Genomic DNA, 27,993 nt, shown 5'->3' with positions numbered 1-27,993 from the left:
CTCATGTTCCGACCATGAGGAAGGCTTAGTTATATGCCGAAATACGTAGTCCGGTGGGATTACTACCCTTCTGTACACAACTTTATGCCCTACTTGAGGAATATTTTTAATGAATTGATAAAATAAAAATCGAGTTTTTATTTTTTTATTTAAAGGCAAGAAATTGCCTTGGATCTTTCCGCTGGATATTGCTCTTTTTTGTACTAACAATTATATAAGTCCCATACCTATCGCTATGACATCATGTTTTTTTTGTTTTCTTTGTATACAATCTACTTGGACCTAATTCGCTTTATAACAGGTAGCCTATAATCTCTTTTCTTGTCAGGTTTTTATTTTGATCTCACCAATTGAGTTTCCGAGCTCTATCTACCGGCAGTGTTAGGCAGGTTGCCTAGAAATATGATGACTGCCTATTTATCTACTTTTTGAGTAATAAATCAGTAGCAGGACACACTAGCATCCGAATCTTAGACACACTTATTTAGGTGGCAACTACTCAGTCAATAGGACGCAGAGGAACATTGCAGGAATCATGCTGCTTCAGGTCAGAAAGCAGTAATCACAAGAAGGAAAACTGTACGAACAAGGAAATGTATGAGTTATGTATCATCTTTAGACTGCAGAGGAACTATGGAGAGACATTGTGTAGGAAATGGAGATAGACTTTTTCTTCACTGCAGGTTTTACATAAGGCCGGAAGAGAACTATCAAAATGTAGCGGGTAACAATAGCATAAAAATCCTAAATACTTTCAAAAACATTAAGCAATCAGCAGTGCAACTAAATCTAATGAGACTACATTCATTTAGTGTTTTCCTGTACTTCCATAGCCCCGCAGCTTCATCCCCATGACAGTCAGTACAGTGTAAATGTGTACAGTGGGCATAAATGTTTTCTGAATTACCTTAAAGACTCAATGCAAGTTGAGGCATCATTATTCCTTATGCTCCCTTCTAATATATGCATTGATACATTCAGCTTGGCAGCCTTTCCTTTGAAGGGATAAGCTTTAAAGAGTATGAATTTGAGAAGTGAGGATTAAAAGACCTATTCTAGAGTTTTATCTCTGAAATGAAAGTCCACTGGATATGTGATCTACACAGAGCTCTTACGTTTGAATGCATTTTGGTTCTTCAGATTTCCCTTCATTAGAACCGAATGCCTTATTCTAAAAAGTCAGGATGATTTTAGCTGTAATACTGCACTTTGTAGCAAAGAAAAGAATACGGCATTTGATTTTTTTCTTATTTGTACTAACAGTACATTTCAAGAGCATATTGCTGAGATGTACACTCTTCATTGGGTCCCAGCAATGATTTTACATGCACTAGATGGAAGGTCATAAAATAGTGAGAGTTTGCGTGTGCTGAAGAATGATGGGAGGAATCATTACCTAGACATGTCACGGATGTGTCAAGGCCAGCTGACAAACCTGTGGCAGCGAGTGTAAGAAAATCCCAGATATTGACAGCACATGTTATCTGACAGTTCCCTGTTTCTGCAGATGTGGACTCTAGGACCCTGGGAATATGTCAGTTTTTCCTCTCTCTGTTGCCAGCCTCTGACTCTCTTTTTAAACCTCACTCTGGGGATATTTGGGTGCGATTTATAGTTGGTTCCTGACTGAGCTGTTAAGAAGTCGTGTTGTTCTGTTGCTCCAGACTCCTGTAGTTGCTGCAGCTCAGATAAATGTTTGTCTTTGCCATCTACCAGGCTTCTGATGATTGCAGTTGGTTTTTCCCCTGTATTGTTCCCTTGTGTCCTCCCTTACTGGTAATGGTATTGACGAAGAGCTCATACCCTCCAGCCTTGCTTAGGGCCCATTTGCTAGGGTGAGATAGGAGTGCAAGTATTCCAGTTCGGCAACAGGTGCGGAACTTGTATAGGGTCTGTTAGGACTGTGAGGATGAGCTACAGGTCATAGTCAGGGGTCACCACTTCCCCCCTTCTCTAGCTATAAGGTACTCCTTTCCCCTTCCTGTGTGTTGTCCTTTACTGCTGGTATAGGTTCTATCCACAGCCCTGACAAGAGATGAGCGAACCCAAACACGGACTTTACAAAAAAATCACTGTTTGAGTTTGGGTGCTTTATGTATGCAAACCACCACACAAGCATCACTGGGATACCTTGGTGCTCAGCCAAGTGTGAGCCACTTGCAGTGTTTGAGTGGCTTTCCCTTGGGTTAGCAAGAATGTTATCGGATGTAGTGTGCACAAAACAAAAAACTAATAATAATGAAAAAACCCTGTCGTCCCTCCCCTTGAAGTGATCAGTTTATGGCTGGCTGTATGCAGTCAGAGAGCTGAACTGCCCTATAAGTGACTTCCAGTGAGGTTCAGGTCAAGTCTGGATCCTGATCCGAACTTTATCTAAAGTCCAGCTGAACCCGCGAAACTGAACTTCAACAGGTCCACTCATCTCTAATTATTACAACAACCACTCAATGTTAAATTTGTGGTGATGGACAATATAGCCTTAGATCATGTTATAAACCCTCTGACCTCAGTATCAATACTCTAATTGTTCTTCTGCCCACCCTACCCCTACTCTTGATGCTTGTGTCTCTCTTTGTTTTTGTGACCACTTGATCAGGTTTATGTAAATTTATTTTTCTAATCTATCCAACCCATGACATATCATTATCATCAGGTAGATTACAATTCGTTATCGGTCCTATTAGAGCTAGAGACTGATGACACAGAATGTACTATTTTTCAGCTGGTAATAGTCACAAACTCTTCCTTGGACACATTAAAGAGCATGTCCACTACACTCCCTTAAAAGTCAATATGTTGTTCTCACAGCTTTCTTATATAAATATAGTGTAAAGCAGATCTCTTAGTTAGAAAAAAGAAATATATATGATACATTCCCTACATGCCTTGAAATATTAAGTTTGAATATAAGAAATGAGCACATGTGACAAGACTCGAATTTGCCGAATCATGTAGATTTTACCACAAAATTAAATTTTCAGCAAACATAGTTTCCACAAATTGAATGTATTTTATTATGCCCCAAAGTTTGGAGAGACCCCAGGGCAAAATAAACACATAGTGCAGAAAAATAAGACAAAAAACAACAAATACTGACCTCATAGCTCGCCTCCATTACATATAGTCATCAGGAAAAAAGCAAGAAAAACCGCTAAACTCAAAATGGCATGTATTATAAGATGTGCACTGCACTAAAATTTCCAAACTGTACTATTATAAATTTGACATATTTGGCAAAAAATTGCAATTTCTTAAGCTACCCTGCCACGTCACGACAAATCTCTTTGGGGCAGTCCTACTCTAAAATATTTTGTATTTAAAATGTGCCATACGGCCTCACATATGAAAAAGTATGTATATGACAAGTAAGTATATGGCACATTTTAAATACAAAATATTTTAGAGTAGGACTGCCCCAAAGAGATTTACCGTTACCTGGTGGGGTAGCTTAAGAAATTGCAATTTTTTGCCAAAAATCTCAAATTTATAATAGTACAGTTTGGGATTTTTAGTGCAGTGCACATCTTATAATACATGCCATTTTAAGTTTAGCTGGCTTTCTTAGTGTTTTTTGTTGAATTGGTCGGTGGCTGACCCCCCCCCACCTTGCCGTGTACCTCAATTTGGTTTGTTTTTTCACCTGTCTTTATTTTGGCAATTGGAGGCTGTTCACATTCACCCATCAAGCCCTGTCTGCAAGCTATTTAATTCATGCAGCATTTGCTTGGGCCTGTCCCGCCCACAGCCATGATTCAGTCATGGGTATGGGATTGAAAAGCACCAGGTAAGTGCTGTTATAAACAGTTCCACTTTTTCATATGTGAGGCCGTATGGCACATTTTAAATACAAAATATTTTAGAGTAGGACTGCCCCAAAGAGATTTGCCGTGACGTGGCGGGGTAGCTCAAGAAATTGCAATTTTTTTTGCCAAAAATCTCAAATTTATAATAGTACAGTTTGGAATTTTTAGTGCAGTGCACATCTTATAATACATGCCATTTTGAGTTTAGCTGGCTTTCTTGTTTATTTTATTTTCATATAATTATCGGGGTCTGTTTTTTTTCTAATTGCTGCTGCACGCTGAAACCCTGGGCATCTGCACACTATGCCGGGATTTCTGGACACAACTAGGCACATTTCGTCCCGTCACATGCACAGAGAAGCCCTGGCCTAATCACAGCGAGAAGTCCTGGCTTAGAGTGCACTTTGTAAAGTCGAAGCACATTTCATGACATCACATCACTGTGACCTTAGAACATGCATGCACATAAATGTCCTGCGCATAGTCACAGCTAGATGTCCCAGTCTAGCATTCTAGTTCACTGTAGTTGAGTACTTCTGGCCACTACTAGGCTTGGATCTAGTTACAACTGGTTTTAAAGCTTGGCGGCAGTAAGAAGTGATGCTGAGAAGCGAAGGCGGAAAGCAAACAGCAGGGGTGGCTGGAGAGTTATTTGGGTTTTTTAATTAGTTTTTTATACATACTTTTTTGGCAATCAACGATTTTGCAAATTGACCTCTAGCTGGCCATCAATTGCTGAGTATGTGCTGAACAAATTACAAAAAATCCATATCCTATAGAAAGAAGCCTATGGATTTTTGTTGAATTGGAGTAGAATTAATTTCCACTGTAATAAATATGCATATCTCTAGTATATATATTTTATCACTTTGTTTTTAATCCAAACAGCACTCTAGTTTATAAATTCCCTTACGAGGTCATTAAATAATATGCTACACCTTTAACACAGATCCATTGGATTCACACTTATTTCTCCAAAATATACCTTGAAAATATTTTATTGTGCAGTCTCTTGTTAAAATTGAAAAAATCTGCACATTTTTATACGCGTATATAAATGTAATTAGTTTGATGTATATGCAGTATATCACTAAAGTAAGTATACCCCTCACATTTTTGTAAATATCAAGGGACAACACTGAAGATATGACATTTTGATACAATGTAAAGTAGTCAGTGTACAGATTGTATAACACTGTAAATTTGGTGTGCCCTCTAAATAACTCAACACAGCCATTAATGTCTAAACCTATAGCAACAAAAGTGAGAATGTATTAACCTACAATTTGGCCACCAACCATAACAAGCCAGTTTAGGTACAAGTATAACCAGGTAGTAACACAGTGGCAGAATTCAAACCTAAAAATACTACCCTGAATGAGACACAAACAAGTTCATGGAAAAATATATAAACTTTATTGTTTAAAAAGATTTTTTTAAAAAATATAATTAAAAGGTAGTACAGCAGAAAAAAGTGTCACACAGTAGACACCATTAAATGTTAACAGAAGACTAGTAGTCCTAATAACAATATGATATTAATTCATAATGACAAATCATGTACCCTAATAAAGAGTACTGCACAAAAAAGGACACAGGTTTTTCAAGTGTGTTAGCAACTGTGACTAGATGGTATTAGGTATGCAGGGATGTTTGAAATAACAAAATACCATGAACAGGGCTTAAAATTGAGTCCAAAAAAATCAGGAAACAATAACAAAAAAAAATGCCTCACCATTCACACCCTGACGCATTTCGCCGTGGCTTTCATGCGCCCTTGGAGAAAGCCACGGCGAAACGCGTCAGGGTGTGAATGGTGAGGCTGTATTTCCATCTAGCACTGTGAATGATATTTCACTAGCAGGCATGTTTTTTTTTACTTTGAATTTAACTTGCTCAACATTCACAGCTGAGGTCATGTCACCCTAATGATTCACATTTAATCTGGGATTGAAAATGGCTAATTGGCCACAATTTGGCCATTTTCACTTAGGGGATGTACTCACTTTTGTTGCCAGCTACTTATACCTTAATGGCTGTGTTGAGTTATTTACAGGGCACACCAAATTACTTTACATTATATCAAAGAGTCGTATCTTTAGTGTTATCCCATGAAAAGATATACGGTAATAAAATATTTACAAAAATGGGAGGGTTTTTTGTGATATACTTTAGTTTGCCTCTAATATTCCTGGGCAAGTATTACAACTCTTTTTTTTCTATACTTGAATGTATTATAATTATTTTCTTAATTATTTACCAAATCAGTGCCATGACATGTATAGTGGAATGGCAGTAAGCAATAGGACTAACTATATACTATTTCTATGAAATGCATTAGATTACTAATAATATGATTTATTCTGCTATACAAATATGTAATTTGTTCACGTTTGCTTGTAAATGTAGCTAAAAATTCTAGGTAAAAAAAAACCCCTTGAGGTCCATTTTTCCTTATACAGCAAATGTTTCACAGCGTGCAAAGTGTTTAAATTTATCTTTTGAACGTTGAGATTTTAAAAGAAGTTCTAAAAGTATACCACTAATGCTTTACTGGGTGTTTAATGTTTGAAGTTCCATTGTTGAATATTTCGAGCCAGAAACATTTTAAAAGATCTCAGCTTGGAACTTATGTAAGAGAACGTTTTATCCCACGCTGGCCTGAGAACTATAAGAAAATGAGAACGCCTGTAATATTTTACTGCATATTTGATGTAAAAAAATGTATGATTCTTGTACAAGCTTGGCGCTGGAATCCCCAGTGTGATCGCACCATTGCCTAAATCATAAAATGCTCTACACGCTGTTTCTATGTTGTCACCTCCACTCAGAACATGGCAAACTACTGCACATTTCTTGCTTCCCTTGGTGATTTAAATGAGCATGGCGATGAGTGAACACAGTGTTCCTCTTCCACAGTTGTCCTGCTAACAAAGAGCAGCATTCATGCGGAGAACTTTGTTCCTTAAATATATAACATTTATAATGGAAACACATAATTGTTTGTAATTAGGTAGGTCTACTTCTTCTAGGTGAGAATGTGCAAATTTCATAAAACAGCTGTTCCTAAGAAAGTTGAGGAGGAGATGAAGAAGGAGTTTGTCAGTTCCGGAATCAATATCGGATTACGCTCACGTGGCCGTCAATTTTCTCATGTGGGTGAATCGGGCCGATTATGAAAATGACAGTCGGCTCAATCTCTGATCAGCATGTGAGCCAGGTGTCATTTTACTGTGATTCTCTTTCATGCAAGAATCCGAGCACAGGTGAGGAGAAGATGGAGAACTTTTATTTCACCATCCTCTCCATTTTCTGTGTTGGCGTATTTCAGACTGTGCTCAAATGACATTAAACGCAGTCCAATATTTTGCATGAACTCATATACTTGATACACGCTGCCAATTATGTTAGCACTGACCCATAGAATACCATTGGAGAGAGTACTATCCGACAAAACATCAGATAGCACTCAACCATGTTATATGCTAGTGTCAACGCAGCAAAGTGAACGCAGGTCCTTGTTGGGATCCAAGTGCAATCTGATGCTTTGCACGCACCCAAAGATTTTAATAGGTGCACGACATCCGATACACTCTGCCAATCACAGCATGCAGCCATTTTATTCTTATGCCAATTCAGCATGAGAACTGGTCAGCCCCATAGTATAACATTTGGCTTAGTGCTATCCAACAAAACATTGGATGACATTTGGCTGTGTTATATACCTGTGAGTGCAGCCTCAAAGTGAGCCCAGGACCTTATAAGAGACTATGCATTTAGTGAAGTCAGATACGTTCAACATTTGCTAGATAGTTTTGGAGAAAATTATTCTTTATTTTCATATACAACTAAATTGCTTGGAGCCACAAAATCATAAGCTCTACTTCTTCGTCAGTTTCACCCACTGCATTAATCGACCGGAGTGAGCCAGCAAGAAATTGTAAGGACGAGGGTGCTCTAGACTGCCTAGCCCATTCAGCTTCCTTCAGAACTATCCAGTCAATGTTTAAACTGAAGATATGGCCACTCTTAGGGGGGCTTTACACGTTGCGACATCGCTACCGATATATCGTCGGGGTCACGTCATTAGTCACGCACATCCAGCCCCGGTAGCGACATCACAACGTGTAAATCCTAGGTGCGACAATGAACGAGCACAGAAGCGTACAATATCGCTGATCTGTGTAACGTCGTTCAATTCCATAATGTCGGTTCGACCGCAGGTACGATGTTGTTTGTCATTCCTGCAGCTCCACACATCGCTGTGTGTAAACCCGCAGGAGCGACAAACATCTACTTACCTGCATCCCGACGGCAATGCGGAAGGGAGAAGGTGGGCAGGATGTTATGTCCCGCTCATCTCCGCCCCTCCGCTTCTATTGGCCGGCCGATTAGTGATGTCGCGGTGACATCGCTGTGATGCCGAACGCACCTCCCCCTTGAAGGAGTTATTGTTCGGCAGTCACAGCTACGTCGCCGAGCAGGTATGTGTGTGTGAAGCTGCCGTAGCGATAATGTTCGCTAAGGCAGCAATCACCATATATCGCATGTGCGACGGGGGCGGGTGCTATTGCGCTGGACATCGCTAGCAATTGCTAGCGATGTTGCAATGTGTAAAGCCCGCCTTAGTGCCAAGCCCCCTATAAAAACTTGTGGGTGCAAGTCAATAGGAAAATATGAGAAGCACTTCAAACAGTGCAGATTTTTTTATTCTTTGGGTGCATCTTATGGGTATCTGGGTTTTTTTTTGTTTTTTTTCCAAAACCAACATGCTTTGAGGTTTTTTTATTTTTCAAAACATCAATGTTTTTCTATAAACGTTGCAATAGGCATGAAAGAAACACATGTTAAAAAAAAAAAAAAAGAAAGAAAGAAAACCATCAGTTTTTTTACAAGCCGCCAAAAAAGCAATACAAGTCTAAAAGGGTCTCCTGAGTATAAACTGAACACAGGGCGTATTACAAGATGACAGCTTCAGCAATTAGTAACAATCTGCAGGTATGTCTGGCAGCAAGTGTACAAATCCCCTGTAGCTCGCCAACAGAGGAATTGAAGTATTACACTATTCCCATGGAATTAAATCAGATAACCACTTGAAAATCTATTTTTGAAGATCTACGCGCTTCACGTGTCTGAAATAATTGTGTTTATTGGTTGGGTTCTTTAAATGCATAATTTTATTTATCTGTAAGCTTAAAATAACACAAACTTTAATTACAATTATAGCAAAGCATTCCTTGATTGGTCTATTGTTCTCATACATTAAATGATAAGTTTTCATGTGGTCTTATACGTTTCTTCTTTCTAGATCTTAATTGGTGCTGTAATAGCCATGGGTTCAGCAGACAGAGATGGCCGACTCCGCCCTGGTGATGAATTACTATATGTAGATGGGATTCCAGTTGCTGGCAAAACCCACCGATATGTGATTGATCTCATGCACAATGCTGCTCGTAATGGACAAGTTAATCTTACTGTGAGACGAAAGGTGCTATCCATAGGTATGTACATCCTAACATAGTAGTGTAATACAGAGAATTAGGGGTGCTTCACACACAGCGAGATCGCTACTGAGATCGCTGCTGAGTCACGGTTTTTGTGACCTCATTAGTGATCTCGCTGTGTGTGACACTGAGCAGTGATCTGGCCCCTGCTGCGAGATCGCTGCTCGTTACACACAGCCCTGGTTCGTTTTTTTATTGTTGCTCTCCCACTGATAAGCACACATCGCTGTGTGTGACAGTGAGAGAGCAACAATCCTGATTGTGCAGGGAGCAGGAGCCGGTGTCTGACAGCCTGCGGTAAGCTGTAACCAAGGTAAACATCGGGTAACCAAGGTGGTTACCCGATATTTACCTTCGTTACCAGCCTCCGCAGCTCTCACGCTGCCAGTGCCAGCTCCTGCTCCCTGCACACGCTAAGCTAAGCGGTGTGCGCTGGTAACTAAGGTAAACATCGGGTAACCATACCCGATGTTTACCTTAGTTACCAGTGTCCGCAGCTTCCAGACGCCGGCTCCGTGCAAGCGAAGCGTCGCTTGCACGTTGCTGCTGGCTGGGGGCTGGTCACTGGTGAGATCTGCCTGTTTGACAGCTCACCAGCGACCATGTAGCGACGCAGCAGCGATCCTGACCAGGTCAGATCGCTGGTGGGATCGCTGCTGAGTCGCTAAAGTGTGACGGTACCCTTAGTCTCATTCAGTGAGCTGTTTCTGCTGATAAAGGGGTTGTCCAATCTAAAATGATACGTCTGCAGTCACTCAATGTGACTGTAGACTTATCATTTTAGACTGGACACCACCTTTAAAAAAAAGTCTTCTGCAAGTCAAAATGACTAGACTTCAATACTGGAAACAATCATGGTCAAGAATGGAAGTGGTGCTGTAATAAAGCAGACTTTTTTTTCCCTGTGTCATATAAGGGAAACATGTAACTTATTACTGTCCTAAAATCTAAAAAATGCCTTTGGATAAAGTTTACCTACTTTTTATTATATTTAGTACTGAAACATGTCTGCGACTTAAGCCACATGACTTTAGTTTAGCTGCAATGCATAGTAGGAGTCTGAGGTTGTCTGAAATCTAAGCCCATATTAAGATTTTAGCCCTCTTTGCAGCCCACTCTAAATCTTATTTAAAGTCAGTATGTAAACAGAACAAAAGCACCAGTAAGATAAAGTGGTAACTAATACATACGTGTATATGGGGGGGGGGACTTTAGTAAAAGGGAACGCTAAACTTTTATGACACATCTTAATAGCATCATTTTGAATACAATTTGGTTGGTTTCAGCAAATAAGTGATCGAAAAAGTGTCTGGTCAAGTCATGAGCTTCATATCCACAGTGGACATTCCTTACCAAATGGCTATCGCTAATAAGTTGAGTTATCTGGCAATAATCAATACCAAATGAAGCATGAAGAAAACCTTGGCAGTCGTTGACTCTTTTCAGTTGTTTCAGTGTCCAACCTACATATGTAATCTATGCTATCCAATAGTTGCAATAGTAATTGCTGCAGCACACATGTTTAGGTGTAGTTATATCCCTAACTTCCCTTAATATTGTGTCACAGACATTTGACTCTGTTCTATGTGAATCTTAGTCTACAACAAGTATGTAGTAAAATGAAGAATGTTGTATTTTGTTGAAATAAGAGTGCATTATGTATTTTTATAGGTGATACCTGTCCGGAAAATGGCAGGAGTCCTGGTTCAGTGTCAACGCACCACAGCTCCCCAAGAAGCGACTCTGCATATCCGAACAGTAACCATACTGCACAGAGTAACACTTCCCCTCCTGAAGGCTTCTCTCAGAGCTCACAATCCAGTGATGTGATCATCCACCGCAAAGAGAATGAGGGATTTGGTTTTGTAATTATTAGCTCTTTGAACAGGCCGGAGTCTGGAGCCACAATAGGTAAGGTCTCTGGACAAAATTAATTGGGACGTTATTATTTGTAGTCACTACATTTATTACTTACTAATGTGAAAACTACTCAAATAGGTAAAAAGAGCGGAAACCTAAGAGTGTGTACATTGCATAATGTTAGGATTTGGCATAGCACAGTCCTTGCTGAAGTTACCGTTTAGGCTGGAAAATCCCTTTAACATCAAACATTTTGTGAACAAGTGTTAAGTGGACAAGCGGTGTCTACATTTTTATTATGCTGCCACATACCCTCAATTTAATAAATTACCCAGCAGAAACTCTCTAATACATTCCCGACAATCCAGACATAGAAATGAATAGTTGGAATTTAGAACCAGTTTAGCCCATGATGATTTATGTGTGCCAGAACAGAGCGCTACCGTCTTATTGCAGTCTACGTTTAATTGCTATATTTCTCAACCGATTCATTATATGTTGGTTTTATTTCCTCTTCCAACTTTCTGTATATATTGATTTAGGGCTTTATGTTGCTCCGGTATTTCTGTTTTTCAGCTTCTCCATAAACTAATTTTGTTTCTACTAAAAATGTAAATCCCTATGGTCCAAGGCACAGGTACTTAATAGAGCAGATGAGAATAAAGAATCAGCCTAGAAAAACAGTGAAGTGGATTAATATACTGTGTAATAAAAGCTGAGAATAAGACCAATGGGAGTTTTTAAGAGTCTATTACATCCAGAGAACATGGTCCAAAAAAGTAAAGTATTTTATATTATATAACCTATTGGACAGTAACCAAGACAATACATTTATTAGTGGGAAATAAAATAGAAATATGTCCTTATAGACTTTTAGTACTTGCTCTGTAAACTTGAAATCATGTTCACTGGTATCTTTTCATTTCATATACGTTTAATATAGAGCCTGTCAAATTATTTATTTCACAGCAAGACAAAAGGATATTCCAACCTGTCGCTGTTCTTTTTCACACGACTTTCGTTTTTCTTATATTTCCATTTGTTCCTATTTATATAGGCTTGCCTTGCATTTTGGTAACACTGCTATATTACTAAATTAACAAATTAATAGTAGTGGAAATAAGGGCTTCTTACCCTGTTTGTAGGGTTTGTTTTGTTTGTTTGGTTTTTTTATAAATAAAAATAATTATTATTATTTTAATAACCGTATTTATTTTTTTAAAGCAGATTTTTCTTTTGGGCCAAATTACTGTCAATACAGGATAAAAATATTGTTCTGAATCTTTCTAACTGTCCTGATGAAGATCATAATCTGGGCATACTCTGTTTTTTTATACAATAGAAAGTGGCAACAAGTTATTTCATTTTAAGTAATATTGAAAACCAAACAATACTTTTTAACAGGTTGGAACATACGAATGCCTCTTTACTACTACTACTGTTGCTGCTTTTCGATATGCTACTGAAAAGTTCTTTTATTAGTGTTACCAATCTAGTATCGACTTGGCCTTCTGAGTCTCGGCATTTCATCATGGCATAGATTCCACTAAGGTAGAATTCTTTCTGTGGAGTATTTGCCCATACAGACAGGATCACTTCTCACAGTTGTCCCAAGTTAGATGGAGGTATTGGACGGCCATTCTCAGAAAGGTCTGGTGTACCATGTTCTAGAGATGCTCTATATGATTAATATCTGACTGCTGGGCAGTTTGGGAAGCCAGGAGGAAACAATCCATAACTGTGTGACCAGTGCATTGTCCTTGCGCAACATGTCAACACTTCTATAAAGCAATGAACTTTGTGAGCCAGAATGCATATTTTATCCCTGCTGTCCAGACTTCCATCAACAGGTATCAGAAGAAAACATTCTCCACACAATTGTTAAAGTCCCATTAGCCTGATTTGTTAAGTTCTAACAGTAAGGAACCCTGGTGCTTGCGCCAAGTTCTGACCCTGCAATCAGTATGGGGCAATAGAAATTTGGATTCATCAAAACAAGCAATTTTTTTTCACCGCTCAGTGCTCTAACTTTTATGCTCATTTGCTCATTTTCTCTTAGACTGTAATTACACTTGACCTGGTGTTCTGATCTTCTAACCCTTCTATGGTAACTGCACAGTTATGCATTCGGACACATTAGTCTTCGCACCAGTGTAATACTTGACTGCAGTCTGCTTGACTGTGCACCACCTGCTTGACAGAACATATTTTGTCATCCTCCTCTGATGCCTTTTGTGGATGTGAAATCCCTTTTGTTACATGTTTTTCCTCAATCATACCCTTCTTCATATACTCTCGACACAAAAAAATCCCACAAATTTAGCAGTTTTATAAATTCTTACCTCAGCTAGTTCAGCATGATGTTAGGGTCCGCGAAGATTGCTTGATTTTCTCATTTTAACGTGGATTCATGTAAACTGATCCCCAGAAAACTCACTCACTTGATTTTATTTTGTACTCCGGGGTCATGGGTCCAATTTCCATGCAGCAGAGCTCCAATCCCGAAAGGACAGATGTCCCTACTAAAGTGGCCACTCAGTGTAGATTATATGACACGTCGTTCCAATTGATGGTTGTATTTTGGGTAAATGTAATTTTATTTTGTTAGTGACTACTAGGGATGATCGAATACCTCAAATATTCAGCTTTGCGAATATTTGCCGAATACCTCGCCGCTATTTGACTATTCTCGAATATTCGATGCGCAATGTAAGTCTATGGGAAGCCCGAATAACAACTATTTGGAACTATTCGGGTTTCCCATAGACTTACATTGCGCATTGAATATTCGCATAGCGGCGACCTATTCGTCGGATATTCACGAAGCCGAATATTTGAGGTATTTGATCATCCCTAGTGACTACCTTGAATGTGGAAAGTTTTGTGTATTTTATTGTAATTTATATTAACCTGCTTATTGCACTTGTGAAGGAATTTTAATTTCCTAATTTCATAGTTTCAACATGTAACATTTTTTAAAAAAGCCCACATAGTAACATTAAATAGGAAGGATATTTTTAAGTGGAGGTTACACAAGTGACTTTTGATGCACTGTAATTGAGACACTTTGTATATGAGATACTGTCTACAGTTGGGTAACCAGAGCATAGATAAATTATGGGGGAGACCCTGGTGATTAGAGACTTAAATATTCATTAAGAAATATTTGCTATTGGTATGCTAATGAGAATTAGGCCACATGTCTGTAGCTGTATGTTTTTTGCAAGTGTTTCACGTTAGCTTAACCCCTTATTGCCCACACCAAGTAAATTCTTGAGCTAATTGACTTGCCCAGTGTGTTAATGTATGTAGCGATGACAAGTTGCACTCCATCACTTTCTGCCATCTCCATAATTAGTTTTGACAGGTATCTGAAATGATTGGTTCTTTTTTTGAAAAAGTCCCTAAACCCAGCCTCATTATTGATCAAATTCTGGCTCTCCTATCACCCTCCAGTGGAGAATATCAGTTTACTGTTGCAATCAAACAGCAGTCACTGATTGGCTGCAGAGATGATGTTCTGCCTGAGCCAAAGGATATAATCTCGGCTCAGATGCAACATCACTCCTACATCCAACCAGTGGCCACAGTAGATTTCCGGCCAGAGAGGAAAAATGGAGGCCACTAGGATACACAGAAACCGCCTTCTGGAGGAATGGTTTATATAAAGTAGATTACTATCAGTTTAATTTTTATTTTAAGATCACCGTTGGCCCAATTAGTCTGTCGTTTAACAGATTTCAGTTGGTTATCTCTGTTGCATTCACGTAGTTTGTATGAATTTTATGCTTTTAAAATTAAATTAAATTAAAAATGCTTTTAATATGTCTCAATGTGACAAGACTTTCTACTCTGATATTTAATATGTAATAATTCATCCTTAGGGATCATTTATTAGTAGGTATTTTATTATCAAATTGACTATTCTTCTGAGAATGTTTTTTGTATCTAAACCTGTAACTGTCCTATAACTCTCACATAAAATGGATTTTCGCTGTCTGTTGGCTTTCAATTTTATGTCATCAATACCAAAGTTGGCTTCTTGGCTCCTACTGCCTCATTTAATTTGCAAAGGCATAAGATATCTTTAAAAGAAATTGAATACTTATAAGGGTTCATTTCTTTAGTCAATGTCCTGCCTATAGAACTATTCTTAAATTTAAGTCAATCACTTTGTCATAAATTAATCCGGTAGCCCTACAACAAATATATCAGGATTATAAAGGAGTTTGCTTCCTGCTTGATTTATCCTTAAATAAGCAAGACGAGTGCAATGTCAGCCTGAGCGTTCTTATCTGTTAAGTCAATTGTCAAAAATAATAATTCTAAGCCTTACAAAAGGAAAGCATTGATAAATGAGTTTTTTTTCTAAAGCAATTGACGTTCAAGGCTAGCATGCAAATGCAATAGTTTTCCTGAATATCTGCTACATTAAATGCTTTGTGTTAATGTACAATGTACAATGTGTGATTAGGGTATTGAAAAAAAACATGTTATGATGAGCAGAGACCTTTACATATTTTTTACACTGAGGGCCGATTATGTAAGTTTTTGTCTCTTTATATTGTAAAAATATGCAGAGCAGAAACCAAATACATCAGACATATAAAAGATACAAAGTGTCTTAGCACGACAGTATCCTGCATATAAAGAACAGACATGGAAGATTCCTGTCCACAACTTACAAGTGGTCTCATTTTTCTAATGGTCGTTCACATGGGATACACTGTGAAGCAATGTCCTACAAAACATTAAATCTTTAACTTTCAACCAACAGTTCATTTATATTCCTTCTGAGCTATGCATCCTGACTGTTAGATAAGACCCCTACTGAGGTATTTGGTGTGCTTGTTCCATGGCATATAAATTGTGTAAATATTCCGGTAGCTCTTTGGTCTTTTGTCTTCTTTTCTACAGCCAAATACCTTGCATCAGTTATGGTCATTTACCAGTTATACTGTGTAATTTCACCTTTCTCAGCCTCACAGAGTCAATTCTAAAGCCCCATATAGAGCTTTTTTTCTCTCCTTCTGGCGTATCTGTAGGCTTTTCAGTGACAATACCAACAGCCCCTATCTGGCTCTCTCCACACCAATTGGGCTTCTCTTTCATTACCTGCTTTGTTTCTAGGCCATTACTACTAACACTTCCGGTAGTTTGAATACAAATAGTACTTCTACTACTTTGGGCTCTTCTGCCCAATACCATCTCACACTATTTTATTCCTTTATAGCCACCTGTGGACAAACAGCTAATGTATGAATATGCAGAGCAGGTTTGGATAGGACACAGATATGAATACTAAGTAGTATAAGCCACAGACAAATGAACCATGGCTATAAACTTCATGGACAATATGGCCAAAACAGTGGAAATTACTCTAAAAGCTAAGTAGCACACAGTCAAGAAATGAGCTAGGGACATTTCAGCCTTGCAACCAGTCTATGTTTTGCACCATCATCTGGCTACTGCACATGGCGTAGCTTCCTCCTCTTCCCTACTCCACAGTCTTGTCACCTCCGTATATCCCCAGACCTTTTTTGGTCCAGTGGTAATGTATGTTTAAACTTTATGGATTGGCACCTCAACTTAATTAGGGAAAAAGTTTTTTCACTACCTTCTTTGCTTGACTACTCTGTGGTCTCCTAATCCAAGACCTCGTCTGGACTTTGAGTGGAGATTAAAGTCATACCAGTCCAGGCCACTAGCCTGAGCCATTCCTCATAGCTACAGTGCTGGCCAAAAGTATTGGCAACCCTGCAATTCTGTCAGATAATACTCAGTTTCTTCTTGAAAATGATTGCAATCACAAATTCTTTGGTATTATTATCTTCATTTATTTTGCTTGCAATGAAAAAACACAAAAGAGAATGAAACAAAAATCAATTAATTGATCATTTCACACAAAACTCCAAAAATGGGCCAGACAAAAGTATTGGCACCCTTAGCCTAATACTTGGTTGCACAACCTTTAGCCAAAATAACTGCGAATAACGGCTTCCAGTAACCATCAGTTTCTTACAATGCTCTGCTGGAATTTTAGACCATTCTTCTTTGGCAAACTGCTCCAGGTCATTGAGATTTGAAGGGTGCCTTCTCCAAACTGCCATTTTGAGATCTCTCCACAGGTGTTCTATGGGATTCAGGTCTGGACTCATTGCTGGCCACTTTAGTAGTCTCCAGTGCTTTCTATCAAATCATTTTCTAGTGCTTTTTGAAGTGTGTTTTGGGTCATTGTCCTGCTGGAAGACCCATGACCTCTGAGGAAGACCCAGCTTTCTCACACTGGGCCCTACATTATGCTGCAAAATTTGTTGGTAGTCTTTAGACTTCATAATGCCATGCACACGGTTAAGCAGTCCAGTGCCAGAGGCAGCAAAGCAACCCCAAAATATCAGGGAACCTTCGCCATGTTTGACTGTAGGGACCGTGTTCTTTTCTTTGAATGCCTCTTTTTTTTCCCTGTAAACTCTATGTTCATGGCTTTTCCCAAAAAGCTCTACTTTTATCTCATCTGACCAGAGAACATTCTTCCAAAACGTTTTAGGCTTTCTCAGGTAAGTTTTGGCAAACTCCAGCCTAGCTTTTTTTATGTCTCGGGGTAAGAAGTGGGGTCTTCCTGGATATCCTACCATACAGTCCCTTTTCATTCAGACGCTGACTGATAGTACGGGTTGACACTGTTGTACCCTCGGACTGCAGGGCAGCTTGAACTTGTTTGGATGTTAGTCGAGGTTCTTTATCCACCATCTGCATAATCTTGCGTTGAAACCTCTCGTCAATTTTTCTTTTCCTTCCACATCTAGGGAGGTTAGTCACAGTGCCATGGGCTTTAAACTTCTTGATGACACTGCGCACCGTAGACACATGAACTTTCAGGTCTTTGGAGATGGATTTGTAGCCTTGAGATTGCTTATGTTTCCTCACAATTTGGATTCTCAAGTCCTCAGACAGTTCTTTAGTCTTCTTTCTTTTCTCCATGCTCAATGTGGTACACACAAGGACACAGGACAGAGGTTGAGTCAACTTTAATCCATGTCAACTGGCTGCAAGTGTAATTTAGTTATTGCCAACACCTGTTAGGTGCCACAGGTAAGTTACAGGTGCTGTTAATTACACAAATTAGAGAAGCATCACATGATTTTTCAAACAGTGCCAATACTTTTGTCCTTCCCTTTTTTATGTTTGGTGTGGAATTATATCCAATTTGGCTTTATGACAAATTTTTTTTTTTTTTTCATTGAAGACAAATTAAATGAAGATAATAATACCAAAGAATTTGTGATTGCAATCATTTTCAAGAAGAAACTGGGTATTATCTGACAGAATTGCAGGGGTGCCAATACTTTTGGCCAGCACTGTATAAAAAAAGCAATGAAGAATAAAAATGCACAATACGTATGAGATAGTGTTCATTAGCATAGCCACAAACTGCATATAAAGCAATGAGGAGGGTAGAAGTTATTGTTCAACATGATCTAGGCCATATAGATTATGGAGGAGGAAACCAGGTGATCCAGCTCTACTGGGGCAAAGTCTGGCATGCACGGATACACTCTGACAGTGCAAGGGTCCAATGAAAGAAAAGAAAAAATGTCAGGCTTCCGGAGTAATAGTAAAACTGCTGCAATTTTATTTAAGGACGTGAAAATTGACACAATGACAAAAATAGGGAGCCCATATGTGGCATAAGGCTACGCGTTTCGAACGCTGCCTGCGTTCTTTGTCAAGCCTAAGTGAATATATCTTGCTCACAAGTATTTAAACTCACTCCTACCAATTGCGAATTTGGTTATGGCTCATTGGGAGGAAAAATATTTGTATGATATTAATAACCCTTACTGTAAATTCATCCACTGGTACGGTAGATTTATTGATGACCAGTTATTCATTTGGAATGGTCCCACCTTATTAATTGGGACCATTTCAAATGAAAACTGGTCATCAATAAATCTACCGTACCAGTGGATGAATTTACAGTAAGGGTTATTAATATCATACAAATATTTTTCCTCCCAATGAGCCATAACCAAATTCGCAATTGGTAGGAGTGAGTTTAAATACTCGTGAGCAAGATATATTCACTTAGGCTTGACAAAGAACGCAGGCAGCGTTCGAAACGCGTAGCCTTATGCCACATATGGGCTCCCTATTTTTGTCATTGTGTCAATTTTCACGTCCTTAAATAAAATTGCAGCAGTTTTACTATTACTCCGGAAGCTTGACATTTTTTCTTTTCTTTCATATAGATTATGATCTAGGTGCAAATACCAGAGCCATAAGTATGCCATTTTTTTTGAAAAGTGGCAGTGGATAATAAAATTCAGAGTATGTGAGGCAATAAAAGAAAGAAAACGACATGACCATCAAAGTAAAGCCCAAAAGAATCATAAATGTTCAATTTTCTGAATGCATAATGACATATATATAAAATAAAAACAAGTATAGCAAAAGGGGGAGTACTGACCAAAAAAGTTCCTTTTTTTAATTTTCTTGCAAAATGGACTGTTTATTCTGTTATTTACTGTAGACTGCACATTAAGTGTTATGATTGTCTTACAGCTGTACCACATAAAATTGGTCGAATTATTGAGGGAAGCCCTGCAGATCGCTGTGGAAAGTTAAAAGTTGGAGACCGGATCTTAGCTGTGAATAGCCAATCTATCATTAACATGCCTCATGCAGATATTGTTAAACTAATTAAAGATGCAGGGTTAATTGTTACACTATGCATCATTCCTCAGGAGGGTAAGAATCCTTTCATCATTTCAGTATAAATCAAGGTCTTTATGATGCCAAGTTTGGATGTTCCCTTAAAGAGGACCAACCACCAGGATTTTCACATATAAACTAAAGCCAGTGCTCTAGTGGTGCTATCATACTGATTATAAATATACCTTTAGGCGTGAGATCAGATGTTTACTTTCTGAAATAAAGGCAAATAAAGTTTGTGAAATCCACTGTTACTTCATTGATAGGTGCAATAGAATATCTAATTGGTGGGTTGGGTTTTGATAGTGATTCCCACCTCTACCTGCTTACCTGTCCTTCCTCCTCTGTCTCTTCTGTCTCTGTAACTACAGGGGGAGGAAGGACTGGAGGAGGAAGGACAGGCAGCAGACGGTCGGGAATAACTAGCAAAACACGACCCACCTATTAGATATTCTGCAGCACCTATTAATCAAGTAACAGTGTATTTCACAAACTTTATTTGCCTGTATTTCAGAAACTATACATCCGAATTCACAACTAAAGGTATGTTTAGAATCTGCATCCTAGTGTCAGCATAGCACTGGATTTAGTTTATATAGGAAAATCCTGATGGTTGGTCCTCTTAAAGTGGGTCCAGTGAAACAGTTATTGCCTATTTTTAGGATAAGTCATGACCTAGATTGGTGGACGGTCATCCACTTGGCTCCCCACGTATCAGCAAAACAGGCACTTTTATCTTCATTAGAATGGAATGGCAGAGTGCGTACTCAATTGCTGCTCCATTTATTGTCTCTTGAAATGCTGAAAAAAGGTGAGCTTTGCCCTCAGCGTTGGTATAGAGCGTAAATTGAGCAGCTGCTGTGCATGCACACTGCCGCTCCACTCTAATCAATATAAAAGTGCCCCATTCTGCCAATTGGTGAGGGTTCTAGTGGTTGACACATTGCATCCCCCGAACCAGCTGCCGGCTGTTCTGACAGGAGCGGGTCAACTTCATGTATTTCTATGCAGCAGACCCGCTCCTGTCAGAATAGCTGGTGGCCAATTTGGGTAATGCGACCCTCACATAAGCCACACGCAAGTGTGACTCCAGCCCATGGTATACATATATAATATTTTTTTATTGGACAGCCCTTTAAATTGTAATATTTGTTTAACAATACAAATATATAGCAATATGCAAGGAATTCGGTTTGTGGTTTATTTTTATTTTTCTTTGTGTGACGTTTAATGCAATTTATTTCAGTGACCTCAATAGTAGAGATCACAATCTATCAAAGCTGCAGTATACCTCTTATTGATTATATGAATTTCTAAGAAGCTTGGTGTTGATAATTACATATCACTTCCTTTTAATATGAGTAGCATGAAACCGCAATTGCTAAGGGAAGTCAAATAACATTTTTTAGAAAGTCAAGCTGTCACAAAAGTTCACCAACTGGAAATGTTTATGTGGCATTTAGCATAAACGGTTAAAGAGGACTTTTCACCAAATTTTTCATATTAAACTGGACATACAATGTAATATCGACTGCAGAGCAGAATAAAACACTCTTTATGTTGTTGTTTTCTAAACCCCTTACCGACATCTGCCATACATGTATGGTGCAAGTCAGTAGCAGGTGTATGGAACGGGCTCACTGGATGAGCTCAACCCGTACACAGCAGATGGTGGCATCATTCCATGCGCCCATCGGCGCACCTGTGACTTGATCAAAGGGGGTCAAACAGTTGCTATGACAGTCGGGGGTCTGCTGAAGACCTCCATTCTTGTCATTATGGAGCTCCCTTGAAACCCTGGTGGCTGGGCTTCAAAGGAGACCGTGATTTTTCTATATACAGCAATACTGTCTTATTGCTGTATATAGCACAAGTGATCAGACAATTGCAAGTTCAAGTCTTCTAAAGTTCTAATAAATGCAGTGAAAGGGAAAAAAATAGGCCAAGTTCAAGTCACATCTCTTTCCCTCTCCCCCCATTAAAAAGAAAGAATGAAAAAAAGAAAAAATATATTTGTGTTATCGCCAAGTATAAAAATATCAAAACAATTAACTCTATCATTATATATTGTAAACAGAAAACTAAAATTGGGAGGAAATGGGTCTTATAATCCAGAACAAAAACGGTAATACCCATTTGGACTTAATACAAAAAGTTATCAGAGTTTTCGCTGAGGGTGTGTAATTCTCCCTGTATAATGCTGACCAATCAGAAGCAGAAAAGACAGCACAAAAATGGCAGCCATATTTACCAGCCACAGGTCACAAAACAAATGCACTATAGGATACAGCAGGCTTTCATGATAAAGATGGAAGCAACACAAGTACTGATGAAACAACCAGTCACACACCTACCAATTAATGGAGGGGTTGGTTTCCTAGTATTAATAAAGCTTGTATAGGGCACCAGTCACCAATCATAAGCAAGGGAGCAGCAGTCAAAGGGAAAAACAACACACCCTGACCACAGCTTAGATTTCTCAGTATGTGAGATTTAGTGACAGACTGGGCTAATCATCTAGTCTAACTTCCTGCATGATTAAAGCACAGATAAAGTATGAAGTATGGGGGAGCAGTGCAGCTGAGTTTAGCTGTGTCATATTACAAACCCTTCTGTTTCAGATGTAATGACAGCCTGCTCTCAGCTGCACTGCCATTCTCCCACACTGGCTCATGAAAAAGCCTGATCTCCAGGTGTAACCTATCTGTCATTATACATCTTTTGTCCTTGCGGAGACTGACAAACCAATCTGGCTGTCGGTGAGGAGTCTTATAGCTGCAATGCTCCTCTGGGAAATATTCAAATTGTCTCTTCAGGGAGGAAGGAGACAAACTCTTGTGCCACCTATTGGAAGTAGCAATTCTAAAACTTTTGACTTTTAGGATTGCTACTTCCAATAGGTGGCAGTAGAGTTGATCTCCTTCCTCCCTGAAGAGACAATTTGAATATTTCCTAGAGACGCATTGGAGCTATAAGACTCCTCACTGGCAGACAGATTGTTTTGTCATGTCTCTGCGAGGAGAAAAATGTTCCCCTTAGACCCCACTGTAGCTTCTCATACAGCCAGATCAGATCTCATACTTTGCACTGACGAGGGGCAATCACCCCGAAACACTGTCTGTAAATTGAGGTTCTGATCTGGCATAAATCCTAGGTCATATGAAAAGGCTTGTTAAAGGAACACTTTTGACTTTTAGGATTGCTACTTCCAATAGGTTATACATCTCATACACTGAGAAATCTAAGCCATAGTGGAGGCATGTCTTTTCCTTTTAAATGTTCCCGGGTGCTTAGTATTAGTCACTATCATATAGGGAGAATAAACACGCCCCCCGTGAAAACTGTATGACAACACCAACGTGGACTTAACTTTTTAGGTGCCAAATACCTTTAATTGCTAATATATCCACTATAGAGAAGCATAATTAAAAATAAACAAAAAATAAACAAAACATTTTATTCCACTTTTCATCCATTGTTACATTGTGTGTTTAGTTCTACATGAAAAATTTGGTGAAAGATCCTCTTTAAGTTAATTTAAAAAATCTTGTGTTTTAGAGTATCTAGAATAAAAAATGTCTTTGGTAAAAACATCTGATGAGTATAATAGAAAAAAAGGAAAGCTTATAGTTGTAAAATAGAAGAGGAGATACAGTAGGATTGCTTTTGTAAAACTAAACTTAGAAGCTGTCAACACTTACAATTTACCAAAATAATTAGCACTATCTGATTGTTTGAGGACATAATGTACTGTGGATGTCATAACAATTTGAAGAAAAGCTGGAATTGTAACTGAAGCATGCAAAAATACAGGATTTTCACTTTCACTGAGAAAATATTTTTTTGTCTTTTAATTTTTAATTTTCTATCAATTTTACATGATGACTGCTTTAAATTTGTTGTTTATTTTTTTTTTTAAATAACGTAGAAAAATAATGGCACAGTACAAGTGTGAATAGGCAGCAAAATTGAATGATAAAATGGATGGGTTATAAATAATCGAGCAATATAGACTGTAGCGGTAGAGAAAAGTTGAACTTGGACTGAAGTATTTTTGTAACCAATATAACTATGTAACTAAGTAATATTATTGAAGAGGAAAGAGTTCTGCCCAGCGCAAGGAGGAGAGATATGTCAGTAAATTTCCAGGTGCTTTATTTTACTTGGTTTCCAATAAAACGATCATATAAACATATGAACAGTTAAGACACTTTGGCACTTGACAAAGGCTACACTCCAGTAGCCAAAACGCGTCGCTGTTGTGTCAATATCCACGGAGGACTATGTCTTAACTGTTCATATGTTTATATGATCGTTTTATTGGAAACCAAGTAAAATAAAGCACCTGGAAATTTACTGACGTATCTCTCCTCCTTGCGCTGGGCAGAACTCTTTCCTCTTCATTATACTCTGGTAACAGCACCTGCAGCCCGAGCAGCAGAGGGAAATCTGAGCACATGGAATGGGTGAGCTGAAAGTTTTTCATATTGTCTAAGTAATATTATTGGCTCCACAGAACTGAACAGTCCAGCCTCTGCACCAAGTTCAGAAAAGCAGAGTCCAATGGCGCAACAACATAGCCCAATGGCGCAGCAGAGTCCAGTAGCTCAACACAGTCCAGTAGCGCAGACGCTACCTCCACAGCCACTACAGTTACAAGGCCATGAAAGCAGGTACGCGGTAATGAGCGAGCTTAATTCATCTTTGCTTTCCCCTTTATTAATTTATGTTAAAATTGCTAAACTAAAGGAATGTTGCTTTTGTCTTTATTAAAATCAAGTCCAGATAATTTTATTACATTTTGTTTCAATTTACAATACAACTTGCTAGACAGCAGGACAGTCCAAAACTATAAATATACGGCTACATAAATACACAATAGATGTTTGAAATTAGAAAATACTTACACATATATATGTCTACATACACATATGGATATAACCCTGGGAGTAATAAAATCATCTAGCAAACCTCAGAATTTCAGTATAACAAATTCAGCACCCTTGTTTTGCTTAGGTCCACTGTGCTTAAAGAGTTATTCTCATCATGTGTGTTACAGCACACATCTGTCCAGCATCTTCCTTGTTGCAGGGGGATAGGCACTCCTATTTGATTGACTGTTTTGGATTGGTAGCTTCAGTCTGTCAGTGGCTGATTCTCACATCTACACTGTTATCATTATATTATAGAGTCGATAACAATGCCTTTCAACAAGCATATGGCTCCAAACTGCTAAGTACAGGCTGGAGTTTGTAATTTTGCAGGACTGATAATAGCAGCTGCAGATCAGGATCTAACAGAGAGGGGAAAGGTGAGCAGCTAACTGCTGTATACAAATTAATGGGCTAGAGGCAGCTGACGCTGATCTCAGCAATTAACTCCTTGACTTGCAATGCAGCTACTGTGCATACTCAGCCTGGCTCTGGTGGTTGATCTTGGCAGCAAGCAGTAAAAAACTTACAATTAAAGCTCTCATAGCAGGAAAACCACAGCAGATAGTAAATTCAAGTCGATTGCAAACTTTATTACTTCCAGGCAGCTTAATTAACTATTCCAATTTCATAACATGACAATAACCGTTTACATTAGAAAAAAAAAGTGAAATTACAATGTCATGTTTTTTTATTACTAATCAGTTTACTACCAACAGCATTGTAATTGTAGCTTCAATGTACAGTTATTATGCAGAACATGATAATGACTAATATATTGTCTTTATTTAGCTACAGGTCGGAAGTAAAAGCCAGACAGGATGTAAAACCAGACATAAGGCAGCCACCTTATACAGACTACCGACAGCCATCAACGGACTACAGGCAGCCTCCAGTAGATTACCGACATCCACCAGTAGTTGACTACCAGCAACCTCCTCCTATGGACTACAGGCAGCCTCCGCTAATAGAGTATCGGCAACATTCTCCTGACACTAGGCAATACCCACTTCCCGACTATCGGCAATTCCAGGTGACGATATCCATTGTTCCGCCCTTATTTTTTATGGCAACTGCTATGTTTTTATATAGAAGCCTATAAAGCGCACCAATCACCAGGATTTTCCTATATAACCTAAAGCCAGTGCTATACTGGCACTATCAGGCTGAGTCTGAACATACCTTTAGGTGTCAGGATGTATAGGTTTTAAAATCCAAGCAAGTAAATATTGTAAAATTAGCTGCTTGTTGAGTGACAGCAGCTGTGGATCAGATAATAGTTGGGGTGGGTTTTGATAGGTATCCCCCCCTTGTTGTTTATGCTAATTCTATTATACAATCAATTTACTTTTTGACTAGCAGGACCTGTGTGAGGTCATACCCATGTGACCAGAAGGGACGGGACCTCAGCCAACAAAGCTGATATCAAGAAGCAACATTTTTCTGTTGGCTGAGGCCCCATCCCTTCTGGTCACATGGGTATGACCTCACACAGGTCCTGCTAGTCAAAAAGAAAATTAATTGTATAATAGAATTAGCATAAATAACAGGGGGAGGGGATACCTATCAAAACCCACCCCAACTATTATCTGATCCACAGCTGCTGCCACTCAATAAGCAGCTAATTTTACAAACTTTACTTGCTTGGATTTTAAAACCTATACATCCTAGCTGACACCTAAAGGTATGTATAGACTCAGCCTGATAGTAGTGCCAGTATAGCAATGGATTTAGGTTTATACAGGTTTACAATCCTGGTAATTGGTTCACTTTAACCTGGTTATCTTCTCTGCGCGCGCGTGTGTGTGTGTGTGTTTGTGTGTGTGTGTGTGTGTGTGTGTGTGTGTAAATTATTTGTACATATTACATATATATTGTGTATTACATATAGTATATGCATACACAGTCATGGCCAAAAGTGGAGGTGTGCCTCCCCGTGGAAGCAGCCGAGCTGCTCGGATCCGGCTTCTCAGTGGCTCGTGGGTCTCCGGACCCGGGGGTTGTGAGGCCGCTCAAATGATGGGGGTATTTACAAGGGGTTATAGAGTTTGTGACACCACCCGTGGTGCATGGTAACTGGGGTGAATACCGCCGCTGCCGTTGGGGAATACCATGGGGTGATGACGGCGGCAGCCAGGTGTTGTGACCCTCCACAGGTAGGGGGAAAGCCCCGGGACTTGGTGGGAGGGTAAGGCCGTGGGATACAGGGATCACTCTTGTACTCACTCAGTCCATTAAGCAGACACCAACAACCGGGTAAACCAAATCTCTGGACACCGCTGCTGGTGAGGGGAGATAGTTCGGGTCCTGTCCCCAATGGTGCTGCCTGGTGATCCGTGACCTGCCTACTGGCACTAAGTTTACTTCTCTGGTGGTCCCGGTAGTTTGAAACTTGCCGGGTCCCGCTCCCCACTATGGCTAAGTGTGGGAGCTTGCTCTCAGGGCTCACACTGGGGATTTTCTGGCCCGTTTTGGGTGGAAAATCCTATCCCCCCTCGTTGCGCTAGTGCCCTGATTTTGGAGCGGTTGGGAACGAATCTTGAAGGCTCTGTTCTCCACAGGTAAACTGTCAGGTTGCATGCAGCTACTCCCCGACCAAGGGTCCACGTACCCCGTCGTGCCTCGGTCCCAGACCAGTGATGGTGCAAGGCCGCTGGCTGTCCTGCTCGACACATCTGAGCCCCTTGCCATGATCCCCTGCAACCGGGGGTCCGACTCCTCTAGGCCCAGACCACCGTCTGCAACCTAGACAGTTTCCTTATGGGAGTCACCACTCCCGACCTCCTCAAAGCTCCTCACAGCTCGAGGCCTACTCTCTAACTGACTCTCTAACCAACTGACTACACTGCTCACTTCCCCTCCCTGACCCCTCAGGTGGGCGACTCTATTCTACTCAAGTGGTCCACTGGTGGGCCTGGTGGGTGTGGTGCAGGGTGTATCTAGGATTTTACTTGCTGTTGTAGGCAACACCATTTGGTTAGGGACCCATAACCAAGAGGGAGGTGGATACTGTACGGGAGGGTAGATTGTGCAATACCCTGTGACGACCTGATAGTCCAGGGGTGTCACATTGGCACCCTTGAAATTGTTCCAGAAAATTAAGCATTTCTCCATGAAAATTATTGCAGTTACACATGTATTGTCATGCACATGTATATTACCTTTGTATGTATCAAAGAAACA

At 39.5% G+C, this 27,993-nt stretch overlaps 1 protein-coding gene across 9 annotated transcripts in view; it reads left to right on the top strand.

Moving 5' to 3' along the window:
• The window catches only part of MAGI2 (membrane associated guanylate kinase, WW and PDZ domain containing 2), a 1,367,587-nt gene that overhangs the window by 1,230,518 nt on the left and 109,076 nt on the right, over positions 1–27,993 (top strand). For all 9 annotated transcript variants that reach the window (XM_075345212.1, XM_075345209.1, XM_075345205.1 and 6 more), the window contains 5 exons: positions 9,112–9,304; positions 10,979–11,218; positions 19,730–19,915; positions 24,396–24,552; positions 25,603–25,843. In XM_075345212.1, coding sequence (XP_075201327.1) covers positions 9,112–9,304; positions 10,979–11,218; positions 19,730–19,915; positions 24,396–24,552; positions 25,603–25,843 — 1,017 coding nt within the window. The remainder of the gene's footprint in view (positions 1–9,111; positions 9,305–10,978; positions 11,219–19,729; positions 19,916–24,395; positions 24,553–25,602; positions 25,844–27,993) is intronic.

Source organism: Anomaloglossus baeobatrachus, chromosome 4 (genome assembly GCF_048569485.1).
Source record: "Anomaloglossus baeobatrachus isolate aAnoBae1 chromosome 4, aAnoBae1.hap1, whole genome shotgun sequence".
Lineage (NCBI taxonomy): Eukaryota > Metazoa > Chordata > Amphibia > Anura > Aromobatidae > Anomaloglossus > Anomaloglossus baeobatrachus.
Note: the sequence above shows the minus strand (reverse complement) of the source record. Positions and strands in the feature narration are given on the sequence as shown.